The 15065-nt window shown below is 57.3% G+C and overlaps 1 protein-coding gene across 1 annotated transcript; it reads left to right on the top strand.

Moving 5' to 3' along the window:
* Nucleotides 1–13: 13 nt before the first annotated feature.
* On the top strand, nt 14–14301 carry ZNF653 (zinc finger protein 653; the record flags this gene model as incomplete). The annotated part of the gene is made up of 9 exons (XM_075061208.1): nt 14–66; nt 3723–3766; nt 7703–7918; nt 8137–8730; nt 10149–10374; nt 10698–10809; nt 11768–11882; nt 12562–12661; nt 13309–14301. Coding segments are annotated over 9 exons (1638 nt in total), but the record flags the coding sequence as incomplete, so codon positions are not given.
* Between the last annotated feature and the right edge of the window lie 764 nt (nt 14302–15065).

Below are 15065 nucleotides of genomic sequence, written 5' to 3'. Positions count from 1 at the left end.
GCCCCCCTCCCCATGCACCCCCTGTCTGCTGGGGCTGGAGCAGGGGCAGCGCGCGGGGCGTTGTGGGTGAGAGCCGGGCCCGCCCCCTCTTCGCTGTGCACTCCCTGTCTGCTGGGGCTGGAGCGGGGGCAGCCTGTGGGGTGCCGCGGGTGAGAGCTGGGTCTCCCAATCTCCTCTATCTGGCCTGGACCGCCTCCCCCCCCCCGTACCGGCTGGAGCAGGGGCAGCACACAGGGTGCCATGGCTGAGAGCCGGACCCCCCAACCCTCTGGCCTGGACCACCTCTCCTTGTACACACCTTTCTGTCTGGAGCGAGGGTAGTGCATTGGGTGCTACAGGTGACAGCTGGCCCCTACTGAGCCGGATTCCTCCCCCCCCAAAATAAGTATGCTGGGCCAGGCCCTTCATTGACTTCTCTTCTCCTATTCCCTTCCCTGTATGTCCCCACCTGCTGGAGCGCGGGCAGCAAGTGGGGTGCCAGGTGAAAGCTGGGGGAGGTGGGAGATCAGATCCCTGACTGAACTGGGACCCACCCCATCCCTTACCCCCCAATCCCATAAACCATTTCCTTCCATGACTGACAGCCAGGACCACTTCACTTGGCTGGTCCCACTCATTCCCTGACTCCATAGTCATATGCCCCTTTCCTGGTGGGGCAGAGACAGCAAGTAAGGGGATGGATGAGGGAGCTGTGGGATCTGGAGCCCTTTTTCCCTACCCCCATCCCCATATATCTCCTTCCTTCCGGAGCAGGGGCTGGAGAGGGGAAGCCTGGGGGAGACCAGGATCCCTCACATGGGGTGTTAACCTCATTGCCCCCATAGCATCTCTAGGGGAGAGAATGCTCCTATAACCTGCTTTGAGAGGAGTCGTGAGCAGCTGGATGGGGTGTCTTACTCCAGCCTCTCTACATGGGAGGGGATATCTTGCCCCTGCATGGATAGACACATTCTCCCCCCTCCCCGCCCCCCAATCTGTTCCCATCTCCAGTTGAGGTGTAGCCAGTAGACTGAGGATGGGAGGAGCTCCAGGCCTCCACCTTCTCATTTGACAGCGAAATATGTGACCATATTGACTAGTGGTTAGAGCAAGTGATATGGTGTCAAAGCTTCTGGGTTTTGCCCACAGATTTCTCAGAGACTCACCCCCCATGACCTTCTCTAGTCACATTTTTACACCACCCTCATCACCATGGTATGCGAACACCGTGGTCAAGTCACCTCACACCTCTGTGCCTCAGTTTCCCCCCTCTGTGTGTAGGGGATAATATCACACACAGGTGGGAGGAGGAGTTGGGCAGCTGAGATTTGGTGAAGGACTTTGTGACCCTTGCATTGAATGGGCTCTAGAAAGGTGTTATATGTGAAGAATCTTGCCTGTACAGTTGTCACTTTGGGGGGGTGATTTTTGCCAACATTTTTATACCAGCCAGAGCCATAGTGTAGATGCGGTTATACCAGCAAAATTATAGTTTTGGTACAGCTCATTTTGCTCTGCGTACTGGCCCAGGCAGTGCTCTCTTTCGCCGGGATAAACTGCTCAGTGCTGGGAGGTTTTGCCTATTCAGCCTTATCGGCAAACCTTCTCCCCCTTCTGCTTTTCTCGTGCCTGAATTCCAGTGGCGAGCTGCTGTGGATCAGCAAAGATGAGAACTATCTTAAAGCAGAACTGTTTACGCTCTCTGCCGCTCCCCTGGTGATTGTTAAATCACATAAGTGTCACGGTCTGCGTCCCAGATCAGAGCACTGGTCCTTCTAACTCAGTGTGCCCTGCCAGCCATGTGATGAATGCTTCAGGGAAACGGCTCTCATCAGGCAGTATTATACCCTGCAGGGAAATTACTCTCCAATCCCAGTTCCTACATGAGAATTAGTGGTATTTCCCTTCTGATATTGTATCCTAGGTGCTGATCCTGTGACGGGAGAGACGTGGGCAGATTATCTGTGTTCTCATGGTGCTGCATCTGAGTCCTTGTGGGTCTGTGACGGTGCAGAGATCCACTTGCATTCATTTCGCTGCAGGTTCAGGGCCTCAGCAAGTATAACGGACTCTGGGGATTTTTCACCTTCCTCTGCAGCATGGGGTGTGGCTCACCTGTTGGTATCATCTGGATGTGTCTCACCTGAACAATTCCGTGCCATCACAGAGGCATCGGTGGCACCTCGGTGTCTCCTGTTCTCTGCCTGTGGCACAGTTTAGTCTCCTGAGGACTAAAATGCTTTAGTCTAACTAAAGTCACGGGGCTCAGCTTAGGGGTGTCTGTTGTGGCTTGTGAGATACAGGAGATCAGATGAGAGAATCTGGCCTTAGATTATTTATGTAATAACTTGCATAGTGAATTTCCCAGGTTAATTATACGCTGGAAGAAAACGGGCTAAAGTGTTCTTCGTGGCCTCGCTGTATTAAGAGCATTATCCCTTTTGGGTCGCATCTAGTAAGCTGGATTTCGTGGCCTGTCACGTTTAGATCAGCAATCCATGGCTGTGCTCTGCTGAGAGAATTTGGGAGCAGAGGGTTTAGATCACTCACCAGTCACTGATCTAAGTCCTTTTCATTATTTCTTTTGCAAAAGGGCATGAAAGTGGGGACTGGTTTTCAGACAGAGGAATAATGATATAGGTTTGATCAGTGGTCCCTAACGTGGTGCCTGCGGACGCCATGATGCCCGCCGGGGCATTTATGTGTGCCCGTCTAGCGCCCAGCAAGGGAGAGAAGCCGTGGCCCCATGCCTGCCAGGGATAGAGAACTCCAGGGCCCACAGGCTGCAGGCCCCGGTGTTCTCCGTCCCTGGCAGGTGCGAGGCTGTTGCTTCTCTCTAGCTTCTCCGGGGCTGCAGGCTGTGGGCGCCGGTGTTCTCTGTCCCCGGGAGGGGCGGGGCTGTGGCTTCTCTCCAGCTTCGAGGCTGGAGAGAAGCTGCGGCCCCGTCCCTGCCAGGGACAGAGAACTCCGGGGCCACAGGCTGTAGGCACCAGTGTTCTTGGTCCCTGGCAGGCGCAGGGCCATAACTTAAGCCGGAGAGAAGCCGCAGTCCCACACCTGCCAGGGACAGAGAACTCCGGGGCTGCAGGTGCCAGTGTTCTCGGTCCCGGGCATGCGCAGGACCCACCTGGTGCCCAGCAGAGGAGAGAATCTGGGGCCCCACACCTGCTGGGGACAGAGTACTCTGGGGCTACGGGCACCTGTGTTCTCTGTCCTTGCGGCTTCTCTCCAGCTTCTCTTTTCTCTCTGGATTCATATGTATATTAAATATGATGTTTTTGTATTATTTAATGTACAAATACAAAATAAGCCTTGAAAAATTGTTAGTGCCCGCCACACTCTTCTGAAAACATGAAAGTGATACTGGCCACAAAAAGGTTGGGGACCACTGGGTTTGGTGATGTAAGGGACGGATGCCGCTCCCTGTGTGTTCTAATAGAACAGAGCTCTTTATGTGGTCTTAAAAACCAATAACTAAGTAGCCCTGCTCCTGTTATAAACCTTGGCAGTAAAACCCTGCTTCTGGGATTTCCTGTCGTGAATCTGCGCCACATAAGGTGCAGGTACCATGACTTGGGGCAAGTCACTGAATCTGTGCCTCAGTTTCTCCATCTGTAAAAGTGTGGTGGGGTTGTGGGGGGAGATAATAGCACAGCCCTGCCTCCTACGCTAAATGGTTGAGGTGTCCAGATACGGCAGCATAGACCCTGATGCTAAATCAGCGCTCTCTTTTTCTGTTGCAGGAAACCATGGGAGCAAATCCCTAAAAAGCCAAAACGAAAGAAAAGTAAGTGAATTGTCCTGGGGGATCCAGCTTGTGACAATGGCTGAATGTGGGTGCACAAAGAACGTGTCAAAGATCCGTGTCTGCACCCGGAAACCCATTCTTAGAATTCTTTTTGCTAGCACAGCCATCTGTCCAATCCCCCGCCAGGTGGCCTTTATCTGTCTTTGTACAGCACCTTACACAATGGGGTCCTTCTCCAAGATTGGGGAGCCCTGTCACTGCTGTAATCCACCTAATAACGTACAGCATTTTACACAGTGGGGTCCTTCTCCATGACAGGGGAGCCCTACTGCTACCGTAATCCACCTAATAACGTACAGCATTTTACACAGTGGGGTCCTGCTCCATGATGGGGGAGCCCTACTGTTACCGTAATCCACCTAATAACGTACAGCATTTTACACAGTGGGGTCCTGCTCCATGATGGGGGAACCCTACTACTACCGTAATACATAATGTGCAGGGGTCAGCACAATGTGGTGGGTGCTGTGACTGGGGCTGCTGGGCTCTACCATAATACACCTAAAACACAATATACCGCACCTAGCAAAATGCAGTCCTGGGCCATGATGGGGGCTCCTTGGGACTGCTGTAATATACCTGATAAATTACATATAACACCCACCATAACGGGGTCCTGGTCTGTGATTAGGGCTCAACGGGGCTGCCGTAATACACCTAAACAGTAACATTCTGTGCCTAGCACAAATGGGTGCCGTGACTAGGGCTCCTAGATGCTACCGTAACATACCTAATAACCAATAATCTGCATGACCCCATCTGCCCTGATGCGTAAGAATTGCTCACCCCGATGGCCTTTCCCGTAGCTCCACGAGTGTAAGATCTCCTCTCTACAAACGTACCGAGCGGTTTGCTGCAGCAGTGTTGGACGCAGGCTGATTTCTCTAGGTCTGGCCCCTGATGCTGACGGGTGGTAACGGCTGGTGTTTTACTCCTGTCTTTCCTGGGGAAGCACCAAGTGCAGAAATAACTGGTGTGACATTGCGTGAGGGAGCGACGAGGCTACGTGCCCATTGAAGGTGTCCATAGAGTGCAGTGGAGTTTTCACATATACAGCCCAAAAGTGCAGTCCAGGCCCAGAGAGCTGGGACTGCCCCGGGACAGTTCTGGAGGGATCTGGCATGGGAAGACTGGCCACTGACCATAGATCTAAAGCTGTTCCAGCTGGAAGACTAGCTGAGCAGGCTCGGTGGCGTCCTGGAAGTCACTAAAGCCCCGCTTGGCCTGCCTCTGAGGGAGAGGGCTCGAGAGCCGTGCAGCTTTCTGTGGGTCTGAGCTTCAGCTCTGAATCCTGCTCCTGGGGGTGAGGGTGGGCCACGGGTTAGGACATGAACCTTGGGCCTGCAAGCCCTGGTTCAATTCCCAGCTCTGCTGCCAGCTCTCCGGGTGACCCTGGGAAGTCACTGTACCTCTATGCGCCTCGGTTTGCCATCTGTATAGACCTGCCCTGAGCCAGGTGACTAGCAGAGCTAAACCCATTAACAACTGTGAAGTGCTCGGATACTACTGTTACGGGGCTGTACATGTACCTTAGACAGACGTTCAGTGTCCCCTGACATTTCCAAGGGGGTTTACTGCACTGCCTTAGTGGGGGTGGGAAAATGACGACTGTGTTCTCCCCAGAGGTGGCTGCATTCCCAGTGAGGGGAAAAGGCTATAGAAATGTAGGTTGTGGGCTGCCAAAGTTCACAGCACAGCCAGCGCAAATGGTGGGCCGGTGCCACATAGGGCCAGAGCTGGCAAAGCAGGGTGGAGATGTAGGACTCCTCAGACAGACCTCCCTCTGCCTATGTGGAGGAGGAGGGTATTACAGGTGTTGGCAAAGCAGGGAGCCAACCTGCTCAGCGTTCATTGCTGCTACAGTGTCTTCCCAGCATCTTCACATCTGAGGACACCTTTGCTTTTGCACCGGTTAGGGTGCAGCTCTGGTGTGAGCTCTCTGTGCCCTGGAAGGAGGAAGCATTACAATTTGGATTCCTCCGGCAGTAGATGCCCCTCTCCTGGGAATGTTAAAAATGGTCCAAGAGGCTGTATAGGAATGACAGGAGGATTGTGACAGTAGCAGAGGTGCTGTCATGGCACTTCACTGCTCCATTGTTCCAAGTTCAAATGCAGAGACCAGCTGGAAAGAGAATTGTCCTTTCCCTGGGGGGCTGGGTGCCCCAGTAGGGACAGATCCCACTTCAGGTGTCACGTGCTGAGCCAGCAGCCACCGTCTTGGCAGTGCCATAGAATCACAGAAATGTGGGGCTGGAAGGGACCTCGAGAGCTCATCAGGTCCAGTGCCCCGTGCTGAGGCAGGAGCAAATAAACTTCAGCCTTCCCTGGCCGGGGTTTGTCCAACCTAAAACCTCCAGTGTCGGGGATCCCACAGCCTCCCTTGGACGCCTGGTCCAGAGCGTAACTCCCCTCAGAGTTAGAAAGTTTTTCCTAATATCGAACCTAAATCTCCCTGGCTGCAGAGGAAGCCCATTGCTTCTTGTCCTGCCTTCAGCAGCCATGGAGAACAATTTATCCTTGTTGTCTTTGAAACAGCCCTTAACCTATTTGAAGACTTCTCAGGTCCCCTCGGTTGACTTTTTTCAGGACTAACCATGCCCCTGTTTTCCCCATTGGCCAGGTCTTTTAAATCTTTGATTGTTTTTGTGGCTGTCTGGAGTCTCCAGTTTGTCCGCCTCCTTCTTAAAGTTCAGTGCCCAGAATTAGACGCAAGACTCCAGCTGAGGCCTCCCCAGTGCTGTGCAGAGCAGCACAGTGACCCCCTGTGTCTTACATGTGACACTCCTGCTAATATGATGACATTAGCTACTTTTGCAGCCGCATCACATTGTTGGCTTGTGTTCGATTTGAGATCCACTCTAACACCAGCGCCTTCTCTGTGATACTGCTGCCAAGCCGGTTGGTCCCCAGTTCGTATTTCCTTCCTAAATGTACTACGTTCCACTTGCCTTTAATGAATTTCATCTTCTTGATTTCAGGTCAATTCTCCAATTTGTCCCAGATGTTACGAATTTGAATCCTGTGTTCCAAAGCGCTCATAGCCCCTCCCAGCTTGGTGTCAGTTGCAGATGTCCTAAGCAAACTCCCCCCTCCATTATCCAAATCATTAATGAAAATATTGAATAGAGTCAGACCCAGGACTGACCTTTGCGGGACCCCCCGCCAGATATGCCCTCCCAGTTTGACAGCCAACCATTGATCACTAATCACTGAGGGTGGTCTTTGAACCAGTTGTACACCCACTTTATAGGGATTTCATCTAGACCACATTTCCCTAGAGTGCTTATGCAATTGTCGTTTGGGACTGTGTCAAAAGCCTCTGCAAAATCAAGATCTGTCATGCCTACTGCTTTCCCCCTACCCACGAGGCCCGTAACCTGGGCAGACGTCACCAAATCATACCAAGAGCCTGGTCTACATACTAAACAGACTTCGCCAGGAGGCCGCCTTGCGGCCACCTGGCACCATCAGTGCATCAAACCATCTGCAATATGCCCGAGTCCTGCAGGCCGCCTGTCCCAGCTGGCTGGCGTGTCTGTGGAACAGACAGCGAGTGCGAGTCAGTCTAGGCGCAGATTCCTCTCCTCCCTGTTGCAGAGTTCACCCTCCTTGGGTCGGGTCAGCACCCAAAGGCAGGGCTGAGGGGTGGTGGATGGCCGGAACTCCCCCATTACAACCTGGGCTGTACGAGCCGGGGGTCCCTGGAACTTAGGGTGCCAGGGTCATTAGTTGGGTTAGTACAGTAGTTATGACAGACACAGACTGTCCCATTGCTGACAAATGGTTGATCACTTGACAGAGTACTCTTCTGGCTAATGGTTTAACCCAGGGGGGTGCACCCCATCTTTCGCTAGCAATGGGCATGTCCCTCTGATTCCCTGTGGTTGGCTCACGTGCCTCTCTCCTTTCCCCAAGGAAGGAGGCGGAACGTCAACTGCCTGAAGAACATGGTGATCTGGTATGAGGACCACAAGAACCGCTGCCCCTACGAGCCCCACCTGTCGGAGCTGGACCCCACCTTCGGGCTCTACACCACGGCCGTGTGGCAGTGTGAGGCCGGGCACCGCTACTTCCAGGACCTGCACTCTCCGCTGAAGCCACTCAGCGACTCTGAGAACGAGAGTGATGATGGTGAGCGGGCAGGATCCTAGTCTGCCGGGGCAGGGTAGCGCTTAGGGTAGCCTGTTGTGTGGCGTTGCAGTGCATCCCACCCCCGAGGTGGCCGCATTTCAACATAAGGGGAGTGATCCCTAGGCCTGTAAGGGAGATGTTCAGTTAGTATCCCTCAAAGCCCAGGGGAGAGTCCTGCTGTGGCTCTAACCCATGTCCGCCGATCGCTCTCCCCACAGCAGCTGGCAATGGCGTGGGGGCCGGAAGCTCGGACTCCTCCGAGGAGAGCTCCAGCTCGGGCTCGGAGGAGCAGCCTGAGAGCCGTCAGGCCAAGGCCCAGCAGCATCCGCCCCCATCGGCCACGGAAGGCGGGAGCAGCAGCGGCCTCATCACGCAGGACGGTATCCACATCCCGTTCGAGCACCACATCGAGAACCTGACGGCCGAGCAGGGCGCCACCATGTGCCACAACCCGCCTCTCAACGGCCCGGAGAGCATGGAGACTGTGGTGTGCGTCCCCATGCCCGTCCAGGTGGGTGCGAGCCACGGGACTCTCTTTGAGAACGTGACGCAGGAGACACTCGGGGAGGTGGTGGCCAGCTGCCCCGTGCAGGGCATGATGCAGGGCTCCCAGGTGATCATCATTGCCGGGCCCGGCTACGACGCCCTGACGGCGGAGGGCATCCAGCTCAACGTCACCAGCGGCGGGGGCGAGGAGATGCCCTGCGCCATGATCGAGGGCGTCGCTGCCTACACCCAGACGGAGCTGGAGAATGTGCAGCCCAACAGCGGGGAGCCGGTGGAGAGCGAGGAGTGCATTGAAACCAAAAAAGGTAGCTGTGGCCAGCCCTCGGGAGTGGGGGGCCAGCCCCTCTGCCCCCAGCTCAGCATGGGGAGCTTGGTCGGTACTGGGAGGGGAGGCCTCCGAAGGCCATGAAAGATGCTATGCGTTCCGTGGGGGCCTTCTTGCAGGGTCACAGCCCAGCACTAGGGGGCGCTGTGCTGCTGGGAGTGAACTGGGGTGCGCAGAAAGGGATGCGCTCTCCTCTGGGTTAGTGCTGACTCCAGTACTGCAGCGTAGTGCTTGTGGGTGGCTCCATAGGGGGCGCTCTCCCTGCATTAGTGACCCCGGTGCCCCATCACGGTGCTGAGCTGCAGGATGAGGGGTTCCGTAGGGGGTGCTGACCCCTGGATCTGATGTCCTGGCGTGGTGCCAGGGAGGGGGGTCTGTAGGGGGCGCTATCCTTTGGATCTGATGTCCTGGTGTGGTGCCAGGGAGGGGGGTCCATAGGGGGCAGTGACCCCTGGATCTGATGTCCCGACGTGGTGCCAGGGAGGGGGTGGGAGTTCTGACCCCTGGATCTGATGTCCTGGCGTAGTGCCAGAGAGGGGGTCCATAGGGGGCTCTGTCCTTTGGATCTGATGTCCTGATGTGGTACTAGGGAAGGGATCTGTAGGGGGTGCTGACCCCTGGATCTGATGTCCCGGCGTAGTGCCAGGGAGGAGGTCCATAGGGGATGCTGACCCGTGGATCTGATGTCCTGGCATGGTGCTGGGGGGGGGTGTACATAGGGGGCACTGACCCCCTGGAGCTAATGTCCTGGCGTAGTGCCAGGGAGAGGGTCCATAAGGGACGCTGACCCCTGGATCTGCTGTCCTGGCGTGGTGCCGGCGAGTGGGGGGTCCTGACTTCTGGATCTGCTGTCCTGGCATAGTGCCGGTGGGTGGGGGGTCCTGACCCCTGGATCTGCTGTCCCAGCGTGATGCCAGGGAGGAGGTCCATAGGGGGCACTGACCCCTGGATCTGATGTCCTGGCGTAGTGCTAGGGAGGGGGCCCATAGGAGGCTCTGTCCTTTGGATCTGATGTCCTGGCGTAGTGCCAGGGAGAGGGTCCATAGGGGGCGCTGACCCCTGGATCTGCTGTCCTGGTGTGGTGCCGGCGGGTGGGGGGTCCTGACCCCTGGATCTATTGTCCCGGCGTGGTGCTGGTGGTTGAGGGGTCCTGACCTCTGGATCTGCTGTCCTGGCGTGGTGCCGGGGGGAGGGGGAGGAGTGTCCTGACCCCTGGATCTGTATTTCGCCTCCGCCGTCCATAGGTTCAGCTGGCTACAGGACTGTTCCCTTCTTGCCCTCACCCTGTGTGCTGTGTTAAACAGCTGCTGTGCTCTGCAGCAGAACTAGCTGCATTTCAGTGGCCGGTGGCTCTTGCTCGCCTCTGGAAGGGGGGTTAACGGCTTCCTGCTTGAAAAGCTTTGCCAGATTCTCGCCGCGCGGCGCGGCCTGCTGACACCTGTTTTGTGGTGGCAGAAAAAGACGACCTTTATGGGCTCAAAAAGGAGGAACTGCAGCCCCCCTCGGAAATGGAGATGCCGGAGGAGCTGGAGCCAGCCCAAGAGAACACGGAGCCGGAGCCCGAGGAGATCGATGGCAGTGACATGTCGGCCATCATCTACGAGATTCCGAAGGAACCAGAGAAGTGAGTGTTGCCGCGGAGCGGTTAGCTGTCTTTACAAGGTCTCTGACCCTTCCTGTGCCTCGGTTTCCCCACTCGGCCAGAGATCCGGCCAGCTGCATCAGCGAGCCGCCTAGTATTTCCTTCCCTTTTCCGTGCGCTGCATTGGGGGCTCAAACACAGGGGCAGCTCAGCCTCAATCCAGGGCTGTCTGCGCCTCCTCCCTCCCCAGGCCTCTGCCCTGGGGGCCTTCCGCTGGCTCCTCCCCAGCAGCCGTCTCTCCCCAGCCAGGCGGGCAGCACGTTGCCTTCCCCTGCCTGCGGCTGACCCCTCCTTTCCCTGGGCAGGAGGCGGCGGAGCAGGCGGGGCCGCGTGATGGATGCCGACGGCATGCTGGAAATGTTCCACTGCCCTTATGAAGGATGCAGCCAGGTCTACGTAGCACTTAGTAGCTTTCAGGTACGATTTGTGCGCGTCAGTTTCTCACTGCCCTGTCTCTGGGGTGGGGTGTGAAGGGTGCTCCAAGGGGCCTGGCTGAGAGCCTCGTTCTGGCCCCCGGCCCCCGAAGACTGGGAAATGCTCAGGGCGGCTGGTTATTCTCTGCAGCAGGAGCTAGATCAGTGACGCTGGGCAGTTGCTTTCCCTTTGGTGCTGGTGAGTTTCTCGTCCTGGTTGATGGGACGCTAGGGCCTGCCTGGCGTGGCGGGTTTCCAGCACTGGCAGGAGAGTGGCGCTTGCAGGCTGCGTTGGGAACTTGACAGCACCCTGGGGATATTTCTGTTGCGTTTTCTCACAAAACCCAAACCTTGAGCCTGCTTGGCACTTGAGAGAGGGGACGGCAACGGAGTGTGACTCAGTGACATGGGAGAGCCAGATTTCATCCCCTGCTTTGCCACAGACTGTCTGGGGGACCTGGGGCAAGTCATTTAGCCATTCTTTGCCTCAGTTTCCCCATCTGCACAATGGGAATAATAGCCCAGGGAATGAGGGCCAGATTAATCCTGGCTCAGTGTCTAGCCAAGGGTTTGATCGAGTCTTGGACGTCTGCTTGGACAATCGGCAAATCATTTAACGTCACGGCCTCAGTGCCCCACCTCGCTACCCCCTAGGCTACCCCTGCGCTGGCTTTGGGGACAGATTGGTTCCAACACTGTATCAATGGGGTGTCATCTTGTTGGGGGGAGGGAATCTCTGGGTGTAGATTGTGGGGTGAGGGAGTTTGTCGAGGTTGAGTCAAGAGAGTGGGATAGCCTCAGCTGTGGTGACCGAGGCACCGCATTGTGAGGGGGAGAGAGGGATGAGCTCTGATGTGGGAATTCCTGCCCATTGCTGGGGGGGTTGTAGCAGCCTCTGCTGTGACTGTGTGTGGTGGGGGTGTGGTCTAACCCTTTGTCCCCCCCTCTCCTTGTGTCTCCAGAATCACGTCAACCTCGTCCACCGGAAAGGGAAGACAAAAGTGTGTCCCCACCCGGGCTGCGGCAAGAAGTTCTACCTGTCCAACCACCTCCGCAGACACATGATCATTCACTCAGGTGCACCCCCTGGGCTCTCTTCCCCAGCGCCCCCTCCTCCCTGTGGCCTGCTGGCCCTTGCCCTGCACTGCGCTGCTCTGGGGAGACGCCGATGCCCCCAGCATGTGTGGCCGGGACCATCCAGACGCCGCTCCGCCTTCGCCGCCTGGTTCTGGGGCGCTCAGCTGCCTCTGCTTAGCCTTCGCTTCCCCCCAGACCCATCCCCATCCTGTCCTGCTCCCTGGATGGCACCAGAGCACCCGGGAAGGGAACTGGGTCTGGGTCAGATTCCCCGCAGGATCAGCTGTCTCACTCGGCTCATTTTCAACACTTGCATTATGGGGGCTGGGGAGAGAGTCAAAAATCCAGAACAAACAGAAGCCCCCCCTTGAGCCCTCCAGCTGGGTTGTCTGCTGGGATCGATCCAGGGCCTCTTGATTTAAAAGCAGGACTCTCTCCTGCCTGAGCTAAGGGACGTCACTTTTTTAGCTGGTGCCATGGGCCGTCTCGGACATCGGATGTGGGAGACAAAGACCCAGTGTGATGCCCCAGCTGGGCAGGCGTCACCCCTTCGGGCAGGTTAAGGGCCTGCTTGCTGCATGCGTCAGGCTGGGTGTGGGCAGAGAGGGACTCTGGATTCTCCTACTGAGGTCCCTTGACTGTGAAATCTCAGCTGTGCCCCGTTTTTTGTCCCCTGCAGGCATCCGTGAATTTACCTGTGAAACCTGTGGGAAATCTTTCAAGCGGAAGAATCACCTGGAGGTGCATCGCCGGACACACACGGGAGAGACGCCCCTCCAGTATGTGCGGGAGTTGGGGGGCGCAGGGGTGACCCAGTTAGGAACCCGACCCTGGGCTCGTTTGAGCCCCTCGAGCGGAGCAGCTCCGTGTGCCACCACCTCTGGGGCAGAGCACATCAGCAGGAGTTAGATCCAGGGCGAGTGGGGTGGGGGGTGTGGATCTGCCCCTGTGGTGCCTGGGCCTTTTATTAGTGACACTGCTTGAGATGAGCTTGCTTTGCCCCTAATGAGCTTTTCAAAGGTGGTGGGGAGATTACCCCTCTCACTGCTGAAATGCAGCTGCCTCTGGGGTGGGGTGTGGCAGCTGTTTGTACAGGGATCCTTTGCCCAGTTCTAAAATGCAACCGCAGCCAAGATGGGGCACGGGGGCTGTTTATACAGGGATCCCTCGCCTGGGGCTGAGATGCAGACGCTCTGGGGTGTGGCACGGGGGCTGTTAACAGCACCTAGTAATGCTGACCAGTTAGTGGAAAAATACCACATCCAGCTGAAAGTTTGGGCGGTGGGGTGGGGTGTGTTTAGCCTGGCAGAGGTAGGGAGCGTACTGCTGCAGAGGGGGCCCTCGGCTTGCTGGGGTGTGCTGCGGTCAGGCCCTGGGAGGGACCCGAGGGGTGCAGCCTGCGTGACTGTGTCTGCCCCCCCCCCAGGTGCGAGATCTGCGGGTACCAGTGCCGCCAGAGAGCGTCTCTCAACTGGCACATGAAGAAGCACACCTCCGACGTCCAGTACAACTTCACCTGCGAGCACTGCGGCAAACGCTTCGAAAAGATGGACAGCGTCAAATTCCACAAACTGAAGAGCCACCCGGATCACAAGGCCACGTGATCCCGGCTGGGCTGTCCTTCCGGAGCCTCGGAACGCTTTATTTATTACCCCGCCGGGGGACCCTCTGCCGCCTCCCTTCCCCCTCCCCGGACGATGGCAGCGGCGGCGGTGCCGGCTCCCACCTCGAGGGGTGAGATCACAGTGCCCTGGGATGGCACATGTCTCCCCCAGCCAGGAGAGGGGGTGCTGGGCCCGGAGCAGACAGCATGCGTGTGAGTGTGTGTGTGATATGTCGTGGCCTCCACAGCAGGCAGCCCCCCCCCCCCCGATTCTGCCAGGGTGAGACTTTTTTAGCTTTTAATGTCGAGGCCGTGAGGGCTCCGGGGTCGAGCGAACAGAGGGGGGATGTGCCCGTGCTCATCTGCAGAAGAGGGCGCGGCCTGGCCTCTCAGACTCAAGGGAGAGCGAAATGCGGCACATCCTAGGGGTCAGAGGGGTGGGGCTTGGCCGCCACAAAACGCCCAGACCATTAAACTGACACTACTTTTATCTGCCCGCCTCCTGGCATCTTCCTCCCCAGCGGGCGGCGTCCTCGGAGGGGGACGGGGACCGCTGGAGGTTGCCCGGCAGTCGTACCAACCAGCCATGTGCCCGAGGCTGGTTGGCATGGGACCCGCAGTGTTATCTGAAGGCGAGGGCATGAATGCCTGCACTGGCTGTTCCTCCAAGTTTGTGGGGCACGTGCCCTCCTGTGCGGGGTGGGCCTAGACCTCGCTGGTGGGGGTCGGGTTTCCCCTTGTTGTCCAGCGTCTCCTATTTCCTGTAAAGCGAAGAAGTGTCCAGCTGGTGGGGAGGTGAACAAACCGTCCCAGTGCGCTGCGAGCCTGAGCCCGTCGCTCTAGAGCAGGGAGCTGGCCTGGGCAGGTCAGTGGGTTACCGTTGATGGCAGCAGCGCCTCTTCAGATATCACTTCTGGGACCCTGGCTGCTGCTCCCAGGTTGCCAGCAGCAGGGTGGGCTTCCCTAGTGGGGGGAAAGGAGGAGCCTGGCCCTGGCTCAGATAAACCTCCCTCTCCTCCTCCTGCCGGGGTGTGGCCCTGGCGCTGCTGTCCCTGCTACCTTTCTCCTATCCCTTTCCACACCCTGGGAATCACTCCCATTCTGCCTCAGTTTCTCTTTGCCCCACCTGGGCCCCCTAGCGAGGGCAGCAGTATTCTGCAGGCAGGCGGGCTGTGCCCATGGGCCGAGTCTCCTACCATCATGGGGCTGGTGCCATTCCCTGCCCCTGACCCAGCCAGTCCCTACGCTGGGGTCGATTGGAGCCAGCACCCCCTAGAGGTGAAAGGCTCCATTGGCGGAATGGCATTCACGTCCTTTCTGTTCTCGGGGGAGGCGAGGGGGCCCTGGTGGCGCTGGGGCTGAAGGAGCTGGCCTGGGTCTCGGCTTCGATGCCAGCACAAGAGATCAGGGAAGGGAAGAAAAGTGGCTGTGGGGGCTGCCTGTGTTCTGCAGTGTGGGAGCAGGGAGGGGGACTGGCTGGTGGGGGAAAGGGGATTGGTCCCGGGTCCCCCCTCCTATCTCACTTCAATCCACGCTGGGGCTGTTTTGCTGACTTGCCCCATGAGAGGGGAGGTTCTGGA

This window comes from Chelonoidis abingdonii, chromosome 26, assembly GCF_003597395.2.
Source record: "Chelonoidis abingdonii isolate Lonesome George chromosome 26, CheloAbing_2.0, whole genome shotgun sequence".
Classification (NCBI taxonomy): domain Eukaryota; kingdom Metazoa; phylum Chordata; order Testudines; family Testudinidae; genus Chelonoidis; species Chelonoidis abingdonii.
Note: the sequence above shows the minus strand (reverse complement) of the source record. Positions and strands in the feature narration are given on the sequence as shown.